This window comes from Pimephales promelas, chromosome 22, assembly GCF_988280905.1.
Source record: "Pimephales promelas chromosome 22, fPimPro1.hap1.1, whole genome shotgun sequence".
Taxonomy (NCBI): Eukaryota; Metazoa; Chordata; class Actinopteri; order Cypriniformes; family Leuciscidae; genus Pimephales; species Pimephales promelas.
The window spans coordinates 22,585,330-22,601,426 of record NC_142790.1 but is presented as its reverse complement, the minus strand read 5'-3'; the positions used below and the strand labels follow the sequence as shown (position 1 = coordinate 22,601,426).

At 39.1% G+C, this 16,097-nt stretch overlaps 1 protein-coding gene across 4 annotated transcripts; it reads right to left on the bottom strand.

The window, feature by feature from the left end:
* Nucleotides 1-743: 743 nt before the first annotated feature.
* On the bottom strand, nt 744-15,883 carry larp4b (La ribonucleoprotein 4B). 4 transcript variants are annotated; one of them, XM_039684775.2, is made up of 17 exons: nt 15,364-15,883; nt 13,287-13,417; nt 8,529-8,676; nt 8,276-8,431; nt 8,042-8,123; nt 7,058-7,194; nt 6,821-6,924; nt 6,618-6,728; nt 6,457-6,510; nt 6,175-6,381; nt 5,984-6,090; nt 5,211-5,456; nt 5,004-5,052; nt 4,403-4,585; nt 3,865-4,031; nt 3,117-3,216; nt 744-3,012 (listed from the first exon to the last, which is right to left on the bottom strand). In XM_039684775.2, exons 2-17 carry the CDS (start codon nt 13,371-13,373, stop codon nt 2,749-2,751), a joined length of 2,202 nt encoding a protein of 733 aa, XP_039540709.2. In that variant the 5' UTR covers nt 13,374-13,417; nt 15,364-15,883; the 3' UTR covers nt 744-2,748. The 4 variants fall into 4 exon arrangements, with proteins under 4 accessions (XP_039540709.2, XP_039540710.2, XP_088981681.1 ...); XM_039684776.2 differs by having other exon boundaries at nt 5,004-5,049; XM_089125555.1 differs by lacking the exons at nt 13,287-13,417; nt 15,364-15,883 and adding an exon at nt 9,308-13,223 and having other exon boundaries at nt 5,004-5,049.
* Nucleotides 15,884-16,097: the final 214 nt, after the last annotated feature.

Below are 16,097 nucleotides of genomic sequence, written 5' to 3'. Positions count from 1 at the left end.
GAAATTAAGAACACATATTTGAGAAGTCTGCTTTATTTTTAGGTCACTCAGGAATAAATTTGACATCGGTTATATGTTCTTGCTTTATACAATCTTGATGTTAAAGCAGCTTGAGTGCCTTAAGCAAAAGTGGGACAAATCAAAGTCTAAGAAATTCATGCACATTTTCAGTGTAACATTTCACACACACAAATATAGATATTGAAGCATTGCAACTATTGTTATCAGACTTGTTGACTGATAATCCTGTTGGTTGCATTAATACTTCAGATGGTATTGTAATGTATACTGGAATAAAAGACCAGGAGAGTGCTTCATTTGTGTGGTGGAACGCTTATTGTAGTTCAAGTCTTAAACAAGATTGTTCTCCATTATTAATGCTAATACTATGCCACCTAGTGGTCATAACTGTGAGCAAACATTGAGAATTGAAAATTACTTAAAAAATAGTTATCCCAAAAATGCTGCAAAAAAAATAAATAAAAAATCATAATCTAGTGTCGTTTAAAGCCCTTTGAAGCTGCACTGAAACTCTCATTTGGACCTTGAACCGTTTGGTTCCCATTGAAGTCCATTATATGGAGAAAATCCTGGAATGTTTTCATCAAAAACCTTAATTTCTTTTCGACTGAAGAAAGCAAGACATGGACATCTTGGATGACATGGGGGTGAGTAAATTATCAGCAAAAGTTATTTTAAAAACTGAACTACTCCTTTAAATGAAACAAAACAGGACCACTCGATAGACACCATTTCTCATTAACATTTATTTATTATTTTTTTTCCCATACAGTTTCTCATAACCAATTTTAGGGTACCTTTAACATTTTCCAATTATTTACATCTGTACAGAGAAAGCACACATACAAGTATATGTGTATGTATACATGTACTACAGTTTAGACTACAAGCATTTACACAGAGGAGAACAAAACAAAAATCCCATCTCAATCCCAAAAGTATTGTGCTACACAAATGTAGTGAGGAAGGCTTCGGACACCTCTACCACATCATCCTTTTTTCTACACTTTGGGAATTGAAAAAGAAAATAAACAAACAAAAAACAAAACAAAATTCACCCTCCATACTGTCATCTAAAAAGTTAAGGCAGAGACATTTCTTTTTTTTTTTCAAGTTTAAATAAAATTCAAGTTTTCAAACACTGTTAATTTATATGTGATGTTTCTTTATAGTTTGTTTCTTTTTTGAACATCTGAATGGTTTATGTAATGAAACCATTACTTCAACCATGGTACGCTTCATTTATTGATGGAAAAATGATCAGTTGCATTCAAAGAGTCAGAAAAATCAACAGAAACTTTTTTTTTTTTTGATTAACCGAGGGGAAAAAAAATACTCACAGGGAAAATACAAGAATATATAAACAACAGACGCCATGACAAACATCTCAAAGCATTCTGCACGTGCTTCACGTTGCAGGAAGACATCAAAACAAAATAAACTGTCTTTCTCGCTCGGCCTAACTCGAATGAGAACCAACGAACCGAACCAATGAACAGCATGAACGAGAGCGACACTGAAACGTAAAGTCTGCATAAAGGAGAACCCCCACAAAACAACGCTGGTCCATGTGTGCTGAAGGCTCAGATCTTTTTGCTCTTGATGTACACGTCACTATATAAATGTACACGATCCCACTCATATAGTCGTGGTGATATGAAAGCGAATCGGTGAAGGTCAAACGGCAGACGTCGGCGCGTGTTGGTGACTTTCCCTCCGTTAATATAGATAAAAGCACCAAAGAAAGCATGTGACGAACCGTAGCACCACACCAGGATAACAAACGAAGCTAAGAAGCAAATTATGTATCCATCTATCATTTAGATCACAGCAGACTAGGCACATGAACACTTCACCCTCGCAACCTGAGGACTTTGCAGTGCGAAGATCTTCTAGAATCGAATGAAGAGGCATCAGAGTGGATTCTTCCCAAACCATTGGCGAATAGGAAAAGAAGGAAAAGAAATGATTCAGCAAACCAATGTGTGCCATTAAAAGGTTAAAAAGAAAAGAAAAAAGTAAAAGAAAGCATGCACACAAGAACAGGTATACATACACCTGCTACAATATCACATCAGTACAATTTGATAGAGGATTAGCATGTAAAAAAATAATTCAGAGCTCCAAAATAAACGTCACTCCAGTGCTGGAACATCCAAACATAAAAACAGAACACAAAACAGATTTACACAAAAGTCTCACTCATGCAGTTGTAATGGCTGGCACCGCCCGAGATTCGCGTACGGAATCGCACCAGTACCAAGACACTCAAGGTTAGCAAAATTATATACATATCAGTTAAAAAAGAAAAAAATTAAAGAAAAAAAACAACACAAAAATAAGTGTTTCAGGATCAGCACTATTCAAAAATCAGTATTTCCTCCCAACAGCAATATTTGTTTTAACCCCAAAATAAAGTTGAGCTCTGACAAAACATTTTTAAATAGTTAATCTCCAACTGGTGCTGGTTCATTAATCCCATTTTCCTTGGAAAACAACTAAAGATCTTGTAATTGAAAAACGAAACGACAGAGAGGACAACAAAAATATTCAGAGAACCCTTATGCACAAGTGCTTTTGTCTGTAGGCCCTGATTCCAGTGACAAGCTGTCTGTGTGTGCACTCACAGAGACCGTGAGATAAGAGGAACTTTTTTTTTTCTTTCTTTCTGAGCAGCCCTGACAAAGTTTTCATTCCCTTTCAGTCCTGGAAGCAAAGCGGAGGCTCTCAGGATTGGTGGAAGGAAGCTGTCGTGTCGCCGCTCGCTCGTTCCCCAGCGCTATGATGAGATTTCACTGTCTCTCTGGGACAAGCCGTCACTGTGGATTTGGCAGGTGCGGGTGCTGATTCTCTGCATCTGCGTTCTGCCGAGTCAGGGGTCTTGATGTCTTCGACGGCGGAGCTGGGAGGCCGGGGATCCGCTGACGGCTGCTGCGTTGGTGCCTCCCTTATCCTCTGACAGATCTCTGCGTAGCTCGGCTTCCGAGGCTCCTGGTCAAACGCAATGTATGGATGAAATTAATCAATTTATTAAACATACCTGAATATGTTTATATAAAATAAAACTTTTGATTCAATCAATTACGAACACTTACTGTTATTGGATTGCTCAGCAGTGCAGTTTTAGCAGCTTGTGTATCTGAGCATTTCTCTGCAGGTGTCTGCGTCTCTTTAGGTTTTTCTACAGTTGTCAGGCTGTAAAATACCAAACTAAAAAATCTAAAAAAGCCATTTTCTAGTTTACATTTTTTTTCCCCTCCAGAAGCACAGTTGTATTAGTCAATGTTATTTGCAGCAAGCCAATTTCATTTGATGTGATTATTTTACCAACTTAAGCCATTTTGCTACTGTACCTTTAACACTTTTTTTATAAATGATCTGTTATGATTAGATTAGACTAATGATTAACTCATTCTAACATAACTCGCAGTAGCAACACCACCTCTGAAAACAATTGCTGAATATTGATTACATTTTGATAAATAAAATAGGTGTTTCGGAGCCACATTCTGACAGAATCCTGAGAAATCGCACCTGTCAATGTGACAGCTGTGAACTTGCTTTAGAAGAAAAGCAGTAAGGAGGCCTTGCTCCTGGCTTTTAAGCCAATCAGAAATACTGTAATATGCACATATGTCTGTGAATCATTTTGAGTCTTCTAAAAGTACAGTTTTTAAGAGACAGTGTGGTTAAAATAAGCAAAATACCTAAACATTAGTTACCTGAACATTTAGTTACCTGAACATTAGTTACTTGAGTTATCTGAAATCATTTGCAACATCTTTAGATGAAAACTGATGTTACATTTATTGATCAGTTATTAATAACATTCATTGAACCCACTTTGAAAGGGCTGGAGAGGGCGAGTGTTGGTGGTCCACTGGGGTCTGAGCAGCAGGAGCGGGAGCAGGAGCGGGAGCGGGAGCAGGAGCGGGAGTGGTAGAAGCCTGCGCGGATTCTTTGGAAGTCCCTGAGATCACACGGCTGGTGACCACATCCTTATTTAGAGGCTGTGGAGAGACAAAGGGGCCCCTGTGAAACTCCTAAGGCAAGGACAGCACGAACAAACATAACAGCTGGACAGCAGGAACTCACACACACACACACACACACACACACGCTCTAAAGCACTCAAAACACCCAAGGACTTGTTATGATTGACAGCCAGGTCTGCTGTTAACATGGCATTCCATGCTTGGTGCAAGTTAATGATTAAAAACCCTGAGCATCTGTTAACTTCGCTAGAATTCGAATAATTAAAGCCATGAGATTTATTTAAGCCTTTTTTTCCTTATTTGAATTTCAAAATATTAAAGAGAGAGTTTAAGGCTGCAGCACAAACACAGAAGACACGCATTAAAAGGACTGAATGAAAATCAACCTTGTCTTTAATCGCTCCAGTGACGACATCAGACAGCCGGTTGTCAAGGCTGTTTTCAGTTTTTACTTCTGGCTTTAGATTTCCTGCAGCTCCAGGCAGAGGAGGGAAGCTGGACAGGCCCAGCTCAAAGCTAGGGGACGGGGTGCGCTCCTGAACAGGAGGGGGTGACTGTGTTGCTGCTCTCTGGTAAACACACACGAGAAGAAGAAGAGTTGAAACACACAACAAACTGAGCCTGTAAACAAGAGACATGTTGCATGAAGCTGGTTTCAGTTGCTACCCAAGTTAAGTCTGAGTTTATCGGCCTCATTAGGGTGGATTGGTTTTTAGAAAGGTTCACCGTCATGGTAAATTGCGCTACATCACTCTGGGGTCTCTTTTACCGAATTTGGGGGGTTTTCTTACTGAAATTCTCGTTCAAATCAATATTTCATGTCCATTTATTTGTTTACTTGGCTGTGTAATAAATAAAAGCAGCCCTTCAGGGTTTACTGTACATTACACTTCCCTTGAAGAATATAAAGTTTTCTATCATAGCAAAAGCTAATCTAAACAAACACTTGTGTATGCAGTGGTAGCTGAATCAAAGCAAATGACATACTGGAAACTTGTTGTCATCTCTCTTTTTCCTGTATCCATAGCCGCCTCTTCTTCAAAAGAAACAAACAATCAAGACTGAGCAATACGGAAAGAATAGAAACAATTTCTTAAGGAAGAAGTTCTATAAGTTCCCCACCCATCTTGGATATTGTATTACCACAATATTTAGGAAATTAATAAACAGCTGGTACTGATCATACAGCATTACCTTCCACGGCCCGCGTTCAGAGAGTAATCAGCACCGTTTACTTCCATCCGTCCACTTCCCACCTGGTCCCGACGTGGATAGCCTGGACCACTCGGTAGACGAGGTCGGCTACCCAAGTGATGAGCCTGTGGAGGCCGCGTCCCATTGGGGACTCTCTCCGAAGAGAAAGTAGAGAAAGCAGCAGGGTTTTCTAGAAGAGTGGTCCCACGCTCTGTTGTGAGTCGAATGTGTGTTTTGTTATGATTCCTGTTCAGATGAAAAGATTTGTCAGTTGAAGCTCTTTTTCTTTTTTTAAAAGATAAGTAACTTTTTTTATATATAAGTCTCTAATGCTCATCAAGGGTGCATTTATTTAATCAAAAATAGAGTAAAAGTATTGTGTAGAGTATTGTGAATATTATTAGAATTTCAAATAACTATTTTCTATTTTAATAGTTTAAAATTCAATTTATTCCTGAGATGGCAAAGCTAAACTTTTAGCAACCATTACTCAAAACTTCAGTGACACAATCATTCAGAAATCATTCTAATATGCTGATTTAGTGCTTAAGAAACATTTCTTGTTATAAATCAGTTGTGCTGCTTAATATTTTTGTGAAAACAGATCAATCTTTTGTCACATAAAAGTCTTTGCAGTCACTTTTGATCAATGTATGCGTCCTAAATACATAAATACATTTTATCATTAAGTGTACTTTTTTTATTCCTAATCAGAGCAAACTTTTGAATGGTAGTCTAAATGTATAACAGATTTTTTCACTCCAACACTGTACCTGTTACTTCGAGGTACATATGGCCTGGTTAGTGGAGATGTTGCTGTTTTAAATGTCGGAGAACCAGCGAAGCCGTTAATAAATGCAGGGCTGGGGAACGGAGTGACCTGTTGATAGACAAAACCTGATTAAGTACCTCTAGTAGTCCATTCAGATATTTCTCAGAGCCAAACAGACCACACGGCACTTACCAGAGTCGGGTCCAGGTAGCTCTGGGTAGCTGACCAGCCCTGAGGAGTCACCAGTCTGTAAAGAGGAAACTGCTGCTGTGCTCCATACACAGGGGGGATGTAGTAAGGGGTGTAGCGTTGCTGGACATTTGAGGACACATCCACGGGCCGATACCCATTCTTTGGCACAAAGGTATTGACGGCAATGGCCTTGGCCTTTATTCTAGCCTAAGATGAAACACAAATAAAATATAAGCACAAAATATCCTTCAGTGCCATCACATATGCAGCAGTGTACTATACCTTTATTGGCTTCCCTTGAAAAGTTTTCACCTCTTCTCTGAGATACTGGTATGCCTGAAAAAGTGATGCATGCCAACGTTTAGCAATAGAAAGCAAGTTTATTAAAAATCCTGAGGCTGCAATCTGAAATGATTGAATCGCAGGCAATAAAAAGCATTTACCAGCTGAGCATCCGCCTCAGATTCAAACGTGATAAACCAGTTGTCATTGTAGGCAAACTCACAATTGATGAATTTGGGCAAGTTATCACTCTTAAAGAGCGCTTCAACTTCCTGTACAAATGAAAGCCAAATGTCATATAGATAAAAAATAAGGTCAGAGCATTCAAGATATTATTGAACAAGAGAGATGGCATGGCGTGTACCTCCACAGGAGTGGCCTCAGGAACCTCTCTGAGAATCACGATGCAGCGGTTCTGATTGGGCCGCACTTTCTCTCCACATTTGTCCAGTTGGACGAGAGGCAGCGCTGGTGAATCAAAAATGCATAATGTCAGACCCAACTGATGCGTGTAACTAACCCCATTTTGAGAGCCTAAAACAAAAGGCCATAAAAGCCACAGCGACCCATACAAGCGACATAGTGATGAGTTTAAACTCACTTTTTAAGATGTCTGCAATGAGATCAACATCAGTGGTGAGTTTCTTGATTTGATCAAGGTTTGCCAAAGTCACTATTGGCACATACTGGTCACTGTCCATTTGTGAGATGAGGTACATGTCGTTGGCAAGATTCTCCCTGGAAGTGGACAAGAGTTTGGTTACCATCAGCCCTACACTGATTCAACATCTTCAAGCTTTGAAGAACGATTAAGTTCATGGAATTTTACATATTTGGAATGAAATTCTGTTTTTGTGTGGGAGAAGAACGTATGTCTGTTTCATCAAAACAATGAAAGCATGGTGAAGCGGCTCTCTGCGGTTCTGCTTTCGTCGGCGAAAAAGTTAAGAAACTCGATGCTAAGCCCTCAGTATCAAGCCGAGCAGTTCGTACGTGACTTATGAAGTGTTTCCCATACATAGACTAATTCGTAGAGGTGCGACCCAGAATCAACACCGGCCGCCACGTGGCGTTTCGTTCATTTTCTTTAACGTTATTTAAAGCACGCAGTGCACGTCCGTCTATGAGGTAGCGAACTGGACAAAAGCGATCGATGTGACAAAGAGAGACCGAGTGTGTCCGAGAGCCTGCTCAACAGTGCAAGTGAGAGGGACAGAGTGAGACTTTTATTTAAACTTATATAAAACTAATATAATTAATTTTACTGGACAGTTTAATGCTCATAACCATATTTTGTTGTTACTTTAAGTACTTAGAGTGCAGTATTATGTTGCATAATGCAGTATTTGTGCTCAAAAGTAAGAGTAAATGTCCTTTACCTCAATAAATTTAAGGTCATTCCTATTTTATTTGTGCACATTTCAATCATTACCATTAAAAGCACACTCTTTTTACAACTAAAATAACAGTAAAGGGTAAAAAATAAAATGAATTCCCAAAAAATAAAATGGAAAAAAGGAATTTGGGAAAAAATAAAATGGAATTTGAGAAAAAATAAAACAGATTTTAATGGGCCCAAAATTACCTAGAGAGGCAGAACTCCAGTGTTGCCTTCAGTTGTTCCCGAAGGTCGTCAATCTGTCTGGATGAGTCTGAATCGTTCACCCCTGCACAAAATGATAAATAAAATGATAAATTATTGAAGAATGCTATAGTTGACATTAATTCTTAATGATTGTGTCAGTAAAAATGCATAACTGTAAACAACTGAAATAGGAGTAGGTTGAAAACAGTGAACAAAAGACCAAAAGGATATTACCTTTCATATTGGTGTTCTGGTTTGACACAATGCCCTTCTCACTGGCTGAGCTTCCCATGTACACTGATTCTGGCTGCGCTGCAAATGGCAGTTCTACAGAGGTAGATACCTGCTGTTCCTCATTCCAGTTCCCTTTGTCTTCACTGTTGTTATAACCTAGCATGGACAAAACAAACAGTTCAAAACCTCTTCAGAAGGATAAGGTCAGTATACTAAATTAAAAACTGAAGGGAAATCATTTTTGGAGGTTTACCTCCTGAGATGCAGTCTGATGGGTCATCGGCCGCATCTACCCATGACTGCTGAGAATCTGGGCAGGTTGTAGCAGAGGCCTCTGGTTTAGGCATATAATTTGCCCATGCCTTCGCATTGGGATTGAGGTCTGAGATCTTGGAGGATTCCTGTAAAAAAAGAAAGAAAAAAAAGAAAGAAAAAGATTGGGTTATCAATTGTACTAAGGGCTGAATCAATGTCTTTACAATCAAATCACCAAATAATGGTTACAAAAGCATTGGCCACTTAAGCCACACATATAAATTTTACTGCATTACATAAAATCTAAAAAAGATGCACATTTTCTCCAGATGCTTTTTGTTTTTTATAACAGAAAAAAAAAACGTTTTTGCAATGTATATATACAATATATATATTTAAAAAATAATAAATGAAGAGTTCAGATGCAAAAGCCTCTAAGTGCCATTTGAAATTTTCTTCTAAAATTATCATTTTTATCAAGCCTGTATATTTAAGTTCATGGCAATGAAGATGACCTATTAATTGTCATTTAAGTGAAATTACTGAACTTAAATACACAAGCTTGATAAAAATGGTCATTCTAGAACAAAATTTCAAATGGCACTTAGAGGCTTTTGCATCTGAACTCTTCAAATATAAGAATCATGTTCAATATATAAAATAAAATATTAAATACTGCACTGACATTCAAACATTTTTTAAATGTGGCTAAGTCTCCAAATAATTTTAGGTGGCACTGTATAACCAAGCCAAACAAGCTGGTTAGAGCGTACTCACAAGTTCACTATAAGCATTATGCCAGTCCCATATACAAGATCCATCAGTCGCTAACAGGTTATAAGGGTAGGGTGCTATAAAACCCATAGAGGTCTGGAAATCCACTGGGCCAAAACCAAGGTTAGATTCTGTATCCTGTTCAACATTTTGCATTGTAAGGCCTGCCTCAGATACAGATTGGTCCCATGCTGACAACAATGCACATGACTCTATTTGGTTATCAGAAAACAGGACATGTGGTTCTTTAGCCCACGCCGGAAGGCAGTGAGAGTCCACCTCATCGCTCAACTCTGATTTCCCAAGAAGGTCTGACACCATATTCAGCATGCCTTGCTCTCCCTCCATTTCATCGGAGCCCTGAGGGTTTTTCACCTGCACCGGAGCTGTGAATAGATCTTTATTAAGAAAATGTATCTCGTAAGACGGCGTGGTGGCATAAATGTCAACCTGGTCAGGCTCTACTGGTAATGGAATTGCTACATTTACATAAGTGGCTTTATCACTCATATCATCAGCAATGACTTTCAAATCAGACTGATCAAAGTCAAGAACTCCAAGGCTGCTTGCTTGAAGTTGGGAAACATGAGGCATGGTGGTTGTCAAGCTCTCAATGGACACATAATTGCCGCCATGGCCTTGTATGGCACATGACTGTCCCTCTCCAGTTTCAAGTGATAGTCTTGCAGTACTCGTGACAGGAATGCTGCACTCAACAACAGCTCCTCCCATTTCCCCCATATCTTGGTCTCCTTGCTTGTGAGTAGATGTAACTGAAGATCTTTGAGTGTCATTGGCTGGCTGTTCTGAAGAAGAGTCCAGGTACAGGCAAGCACTTTCCCTCGTGCAGTTTATTGACAATGAAGTGCAATCAAAGGCCTCCAATACTTCAGATTTGCATGGCGGCTCATGTACATCACTGTTAGCAGAACAAAGAGAGTTCAAACCGTCATTGTTGTTATTCCCATTTTTACGGCAATTAAGCAGCTCTAAAGTTGGTACGAGTCCCTGCGTTTCAAGTTCTGACTTTTTGGTTTTGCCATCTTCTGCATACAAACAAATCTTACCCAGTACCTTTTGTTCATCCTCACTAAAGCATTCACTGGCAATATGAGTCTTGTGACCATGTTGTAAACAAGTCTCTCCTATTTCACCATCCATGACCTGCTCTTGTACTACGGCAGGTACTTTGCTTCGCAATCCCACTTCTATTACATTACTCACTGCATCACTTTCTGGATGTCCTTTATTACAGATATCATTGTTTGATGTTTTTACAAACCAGGTGGCATTGCTCTGGGAGAGATCTTCCTTAAGAGGACAATCAGAATTAGGTCCAGGCAGAGTGTTTGTGTGAACTTCAACAACTGAAGAACGTACATCGAGACAATCAGCTTCTTCACATTTACGAGCGACTTCCAGGAACTGCACAAAGTTCATAAGAGCATTCATAGGAAGCGGAGACGGACTTGTGTCACATGGTTCAGCATCTGTAAAATTTGCATTTGGTTCTACATTCTGTTCCCTGTTTGGAATGTCACAAGATTCTGACACAATCTGTTCAGTGGGAAAAACACCACAAGTGTCGACGTGTGTGCTCACAGTCATGTCCAAGTTGACCTCTTCAGCATTACAAGCATGATCTACACGAATACTTTCTGCATGAGATGGACTACTCAAACACAAATGCACACTAGCAACAGATTTATTTGTCTGCCCTTCATTTTGCAATATACTGCAAAGGCAAGGATTTGGAATGACCTCCTCCTGAATTTGTCTTGGTTCAACTTCAACTCTATGACAGGAAGGTGATTTTGACAGGTTGTCTTTATCAGAAGACAGTGAAGTTTCAGAGCAAACGTTTACATTTTCAATGTCTTCAGAAGGATCTTCACAGGGAAATCCTTGGTTCTCGGTCTCATCTAACTTTTCTGAAGCAGTGCTGAAAGCTGAGAGAGCTTGGGGCATTTCTTTGTGAACTTTCTCAGTAGGAGATTTCTTGGAAGCACATTGATCTGATTCCTCAACAACGATTTTAAAATTTGGAAATCTATCTGCTGTGTTGCTAAGAGAAGAAATGGAGTAATCAACTTCGTCTGGCACAATCGGTTTCTTCTCCTCTTTTAAGCGCATGGATTCACTGTAATCACCATTTCTGTAATGATTTTCCAGATCCACTTCATCAAGAGGACCATATAGATTTTGCTGAGGTGGTCTCAACATTGATTCATCAAAAACTTTGTTCTGAATGTTGAGTCTCTCCAGATCTGTGGCCTTGTAACCAGAGGTAACATAAAGATCATGGCTGTTAAGTAGGTCAGCAGGTTCCCCCTGTGGCAATGCGGTATCTGTACTTGACTTCAACGCTGACATCTGTTCATTTTGCACCAGCAGAACTGGGGAAAGTTGATCAATGCCTTTCTCCAAAACAGTATTGGGAGAATGTGTATTCCCTGTATCTTTAAATGACCTGGCAACGTCATTTTCAGATAAAGGCTTTTCGTCTTCTTGGGCAGGAAATGTTTTTAAAAGATCTGGGAGTGTTGCGTGTTCATCATTTGGAAGGGCTACATTTACAGGTGGACTTTTAGTACACCCTAGAGTCTTCTCAGTGGGATCTTTTTCTGTTTGTTGTGCTGCTGTAATTTCATGTGAAGACACTGAACCTGATATTTTGTGCTTTGGGAGTGATGAATTATCAAACAACGCCTTTTCAGAGACAGCTGGTGTGCTTGCGTACATGACGTCCGATTCAGTCAAGGATTGGTGCCCACACTCGCTCCCGAGATCCTCTAAATCAATCAAGCAGATGCTGTAGAAACTCTGTTCTTTTGTAAAGCCACGGTCATTGATCAACAGTCCAGAATTTTTCTCTTCCAAGTCATCCAGATTCTTCAAGCTCCCGGAGCATTTATTGAAAGAATGAATGGCAGGCTTTGGAGTGGACGCAAGTTTTGACTGCGTCTTAATTTGTTCCTCTTTTGCAATAACGGAGACACCAGAGTATTGATCCTTTGAAATACATAACGGACTGATGTCCAGGGTATTTCCTCCGAGGGTGGTGTTCTTGTTCATGCCAACTCCAGTTATATCTGTGGAACAAGACTCTTGACCATCACAAAACCATTTTGCTCTCATAATGGCATTTTCAGCTATTCTCTGTTTCACAAATTCCAAAGTTTCAGTTTCCTTAATTTGGCAATTGTCTTTACTGTCTCTCCTCATTTCACTGGTATTTCCTTTCTGGACCGTAGCCTTGTGAATATGTGGATCGCCGACAGGTGTGTCCCAAAATGCCATCCCATCCTGTACGCTGCTACCGCCTTCTTTAATGAGGTCGACATCTGCTGACACGTTAGTGGAAGAAGCATTACAACTGGTATCTAAAGCGGTGTTCACGTTCCCATTTTGAGAAGGCTTCTGGTCGGCCAGATCTGTGACAGACCAAGCACAGTCTCTGACGTCTTTCGATGTGGAGCCCTCGGGAATGGCAGCCTGAAGGAGACTTGTTCTCTCGCTGACCAGGTTAGGATTCAATTCTTTGCTGAAACAACACCCCATATTTTAATTTAAGAAAGGACGCCTATGCAAATCGGTGAACAGAAACGTGTATAGCTCCTCTCACAAGCTCCTCGGTGAGAGAAAGAGAGACAGAGGTGCACGCTATGGCTGCTTACCCCCACCCCATACCCAAAATAGCACATTTAAAATTATACAGCTGACTCACATGGGCCCATCACTCAAACACAAAATCTCCAATGATCGGTGCTTCAATGGACACTGTACTTGCATTATATGAATGGGATCAGAAACTTGGCAAGCTCCCAAAACACAAGGGTGGTTCACACAAATGCCTGTTAAACCCCCTAAGCTGGGCGGGATGTCTCTGCTGTTTCGTTATAGTTTTTTTTTTTAAATTCCCTAATCACAATTACTTAACACACTTCAAAAGACTAACCAACAATAGTAGATTATACTTCACCAAAAGTGGAATCTTTTTCTCCTTTGCTTCCTGTGACTGCTGCACCTGTGGCTCCACGATAGTTTTTCCTTCCTGGTCTGAAGTCATGAGCTGTCCAGGTTCTAGCTCCGAATGCAGAGCTCTCCAGGGAACTGTGGATGACGAAACAAAGAACATAGACCAATAATAAATCATTTACAAAATCAATTCAATTGACAGTGTATGCAAAGCAACTTACAAATGGGGACCATCACAAGCAATTTGTTATAAGAATCAACAACATTCACACAGTGCAATATTTATTGATGATTATTTAATACATTCAAATAAAACCAATCAAGAAAGTTAAAGGGTGTCATTCACCCTCATTTCATCCCAAGCCCCTAAGACCTTAATGGGTGATTCATTAATGATATAATTTTATTTTTTAGGTGAACTAAGCTTTTAACGCTGCAATAGCTAACCAATTACACTTTATAATCATTTATAATTATTTCTATACCATTCAAAAGTTTGGGATGAGTACATTTTTATTTATTTATATTTAGCAAGGATGCATTGATAAAAAGTGACAGTAAAAGGCTATGTTATATTAACGTTACAAAAGATTTATATTATAAATCATTGCAGTTGGTTAGAATGTAATACTATTTAAAAAAAAATTCACAAAAATATTAAGCAGCAGCATATTAGAATGATTTCTGAAGGATCTTGTGACACTGAAGACTGGAGTAATAATGCTGAAAATTCAGCTATCATCACAGGAATAAATTCCATTTGAAAATATATTAAATTGAAAAGAAGTTATTTTCAATTGTAATATTTCATTCACTATATTACGGTTTTGACTATTTATGATTTTAAAACAAATGGCCTTGATGAACATAAGAGAATTCTTACAGAATTTTACCAACCCCAAACTTCTGAATAGTAGAGTATTATGTTATTAAATATAAAAAAATAAAACCACTCCACAAACATCAAGAACAAAATCTTTGATTTTCTACTTCTAGTTTTGACAAAATATACAAAGGCTTCTTTACATAAAACCTTCTGATGGCTATTTTTTTCTATTCAATCTGTACAGTATAGCTGACTGGTCAGTATAACTACAGTGGAAAGCATCTCTGAATTAGCCAACATCATCAAAACCTACTTAATAAGCTGAAAAAGGAATGCTACAGAAAACTGTTACTTGAAATACAAGATCTCTCAAATTGATAACTGGCACACTGCATTCATGAGAAATTCCAAAATAGATTCAAATATTTGCAATGCACAATAATATAAACAGCAAATATATGGGTAAAAAAGCATGCATTGTAATGAAAACATCTCTTTAAATTATATATTATATAGTCATAAACAAACTCTCCAAAATAAGACAATACGCTTTAGCAAAGATATTGAATGCACTTCAAATCTGAATTGAGGATGCATGCATGCATGCATGAGAAAATTTAGCATTTGATTGATCGTGATAAATTAAAATTTTGATCTGTCAAACTCAAGAACTGACTCATGACAGTCCTTTCACACGACACATGGGGAATGTTTACATTATGATAACACCTAAACATGAGTGCAATACAATACCCTCAATAACACATTTTGAGGTACAAAACGACAAGTAATGACCACATGAAACTAAAAGACAATAAAAATAGCAAAAAATATACTGAAGATGTCAAATCAACTCAATCCATATGTCAAAGTACATTAATGCTGCAGGCCAAAGCCATAAACACAACAGACAGCTGCTAGCTGGTTCAGTCGAACTCTCCTTAACTATAAAGTTAACTGCGCACGAACATATTAAGAACTTTTAAATTATTTTTTTTTTAATCCTACCAAACAGAAAAGGTTGTGTATCCGTCAGAGCTAATTCAAATAGAAAAACAATTAGTGTGTGTTAGCCTACATGCTAAAGACTGGCAGATAGTGAGAAGTAATGCAGCTAGCCCGAACAGTTAGCGCAAGTTGCTAACTTCAAAGGGTGAATAAACACTCCAGCTATTAACATTTGGATCAAATTACTTTGTGAAACAATACATGGCTTAAATAAGCGCAATAATCGTTCGTATGAGTTTCTACTCACCTGTATCTGCTCTCCGCGCACGGGAGACTGACTGTTTGCGGGCCCGAGCGTCTGACTTCCACGGACAAAACTTAGAAAAACAAATCCACGAATCCGTGCAGGAAACTTTTAAACCACCACAACGCGTTCAACAGCCTCCAAATACCACCAGCTCCTATGTATCAGGCCTGATAGTGAACTTTAAAGGTCTGTTTGGTGATGTTTAAGTGACTGGCTAACGTTTGTTGTCGAGATATTAACAACACGAGAGTGAAGGTGCGTTATTATTCAAAACGGCTTGAGTCACAGTGCGAGAAATGCGACTAAGTAACGTTATAACTGTACGTGCTAGTTAAACTTGGATATGATAAAGAACGGAGCCGCACGCCTCTTCCCTCCCTGTGTATTTGTGTCCGGAGTTAAGCTTCACTCTCTCGGCCAAACCGCACCGCGAACTCCCGCCCAGAGCCGCTTTATCGACTAGCCCGCCCACTCTCCACTGCGGCCCTTTCAGTAACTCAACGGCTGCGTGCTCTACATGCGTTTGGCTGCAGTTCAATGAGCGCTGTCGATAGAGGGAGGCATAACGCAACGAATTCTCTTGAGTCCTTACTAGGGATTAGTGGATCAAATTAAAACCTTACAATTAAAGCTATGTAAATCACTAGTTCCCATCTGGTTGAATGCATTTTGTATAAATAAGCTAACATTTGGCTTGTTGTTGATTTGGCTTCATTTTACTCGTTGTGTTCCAA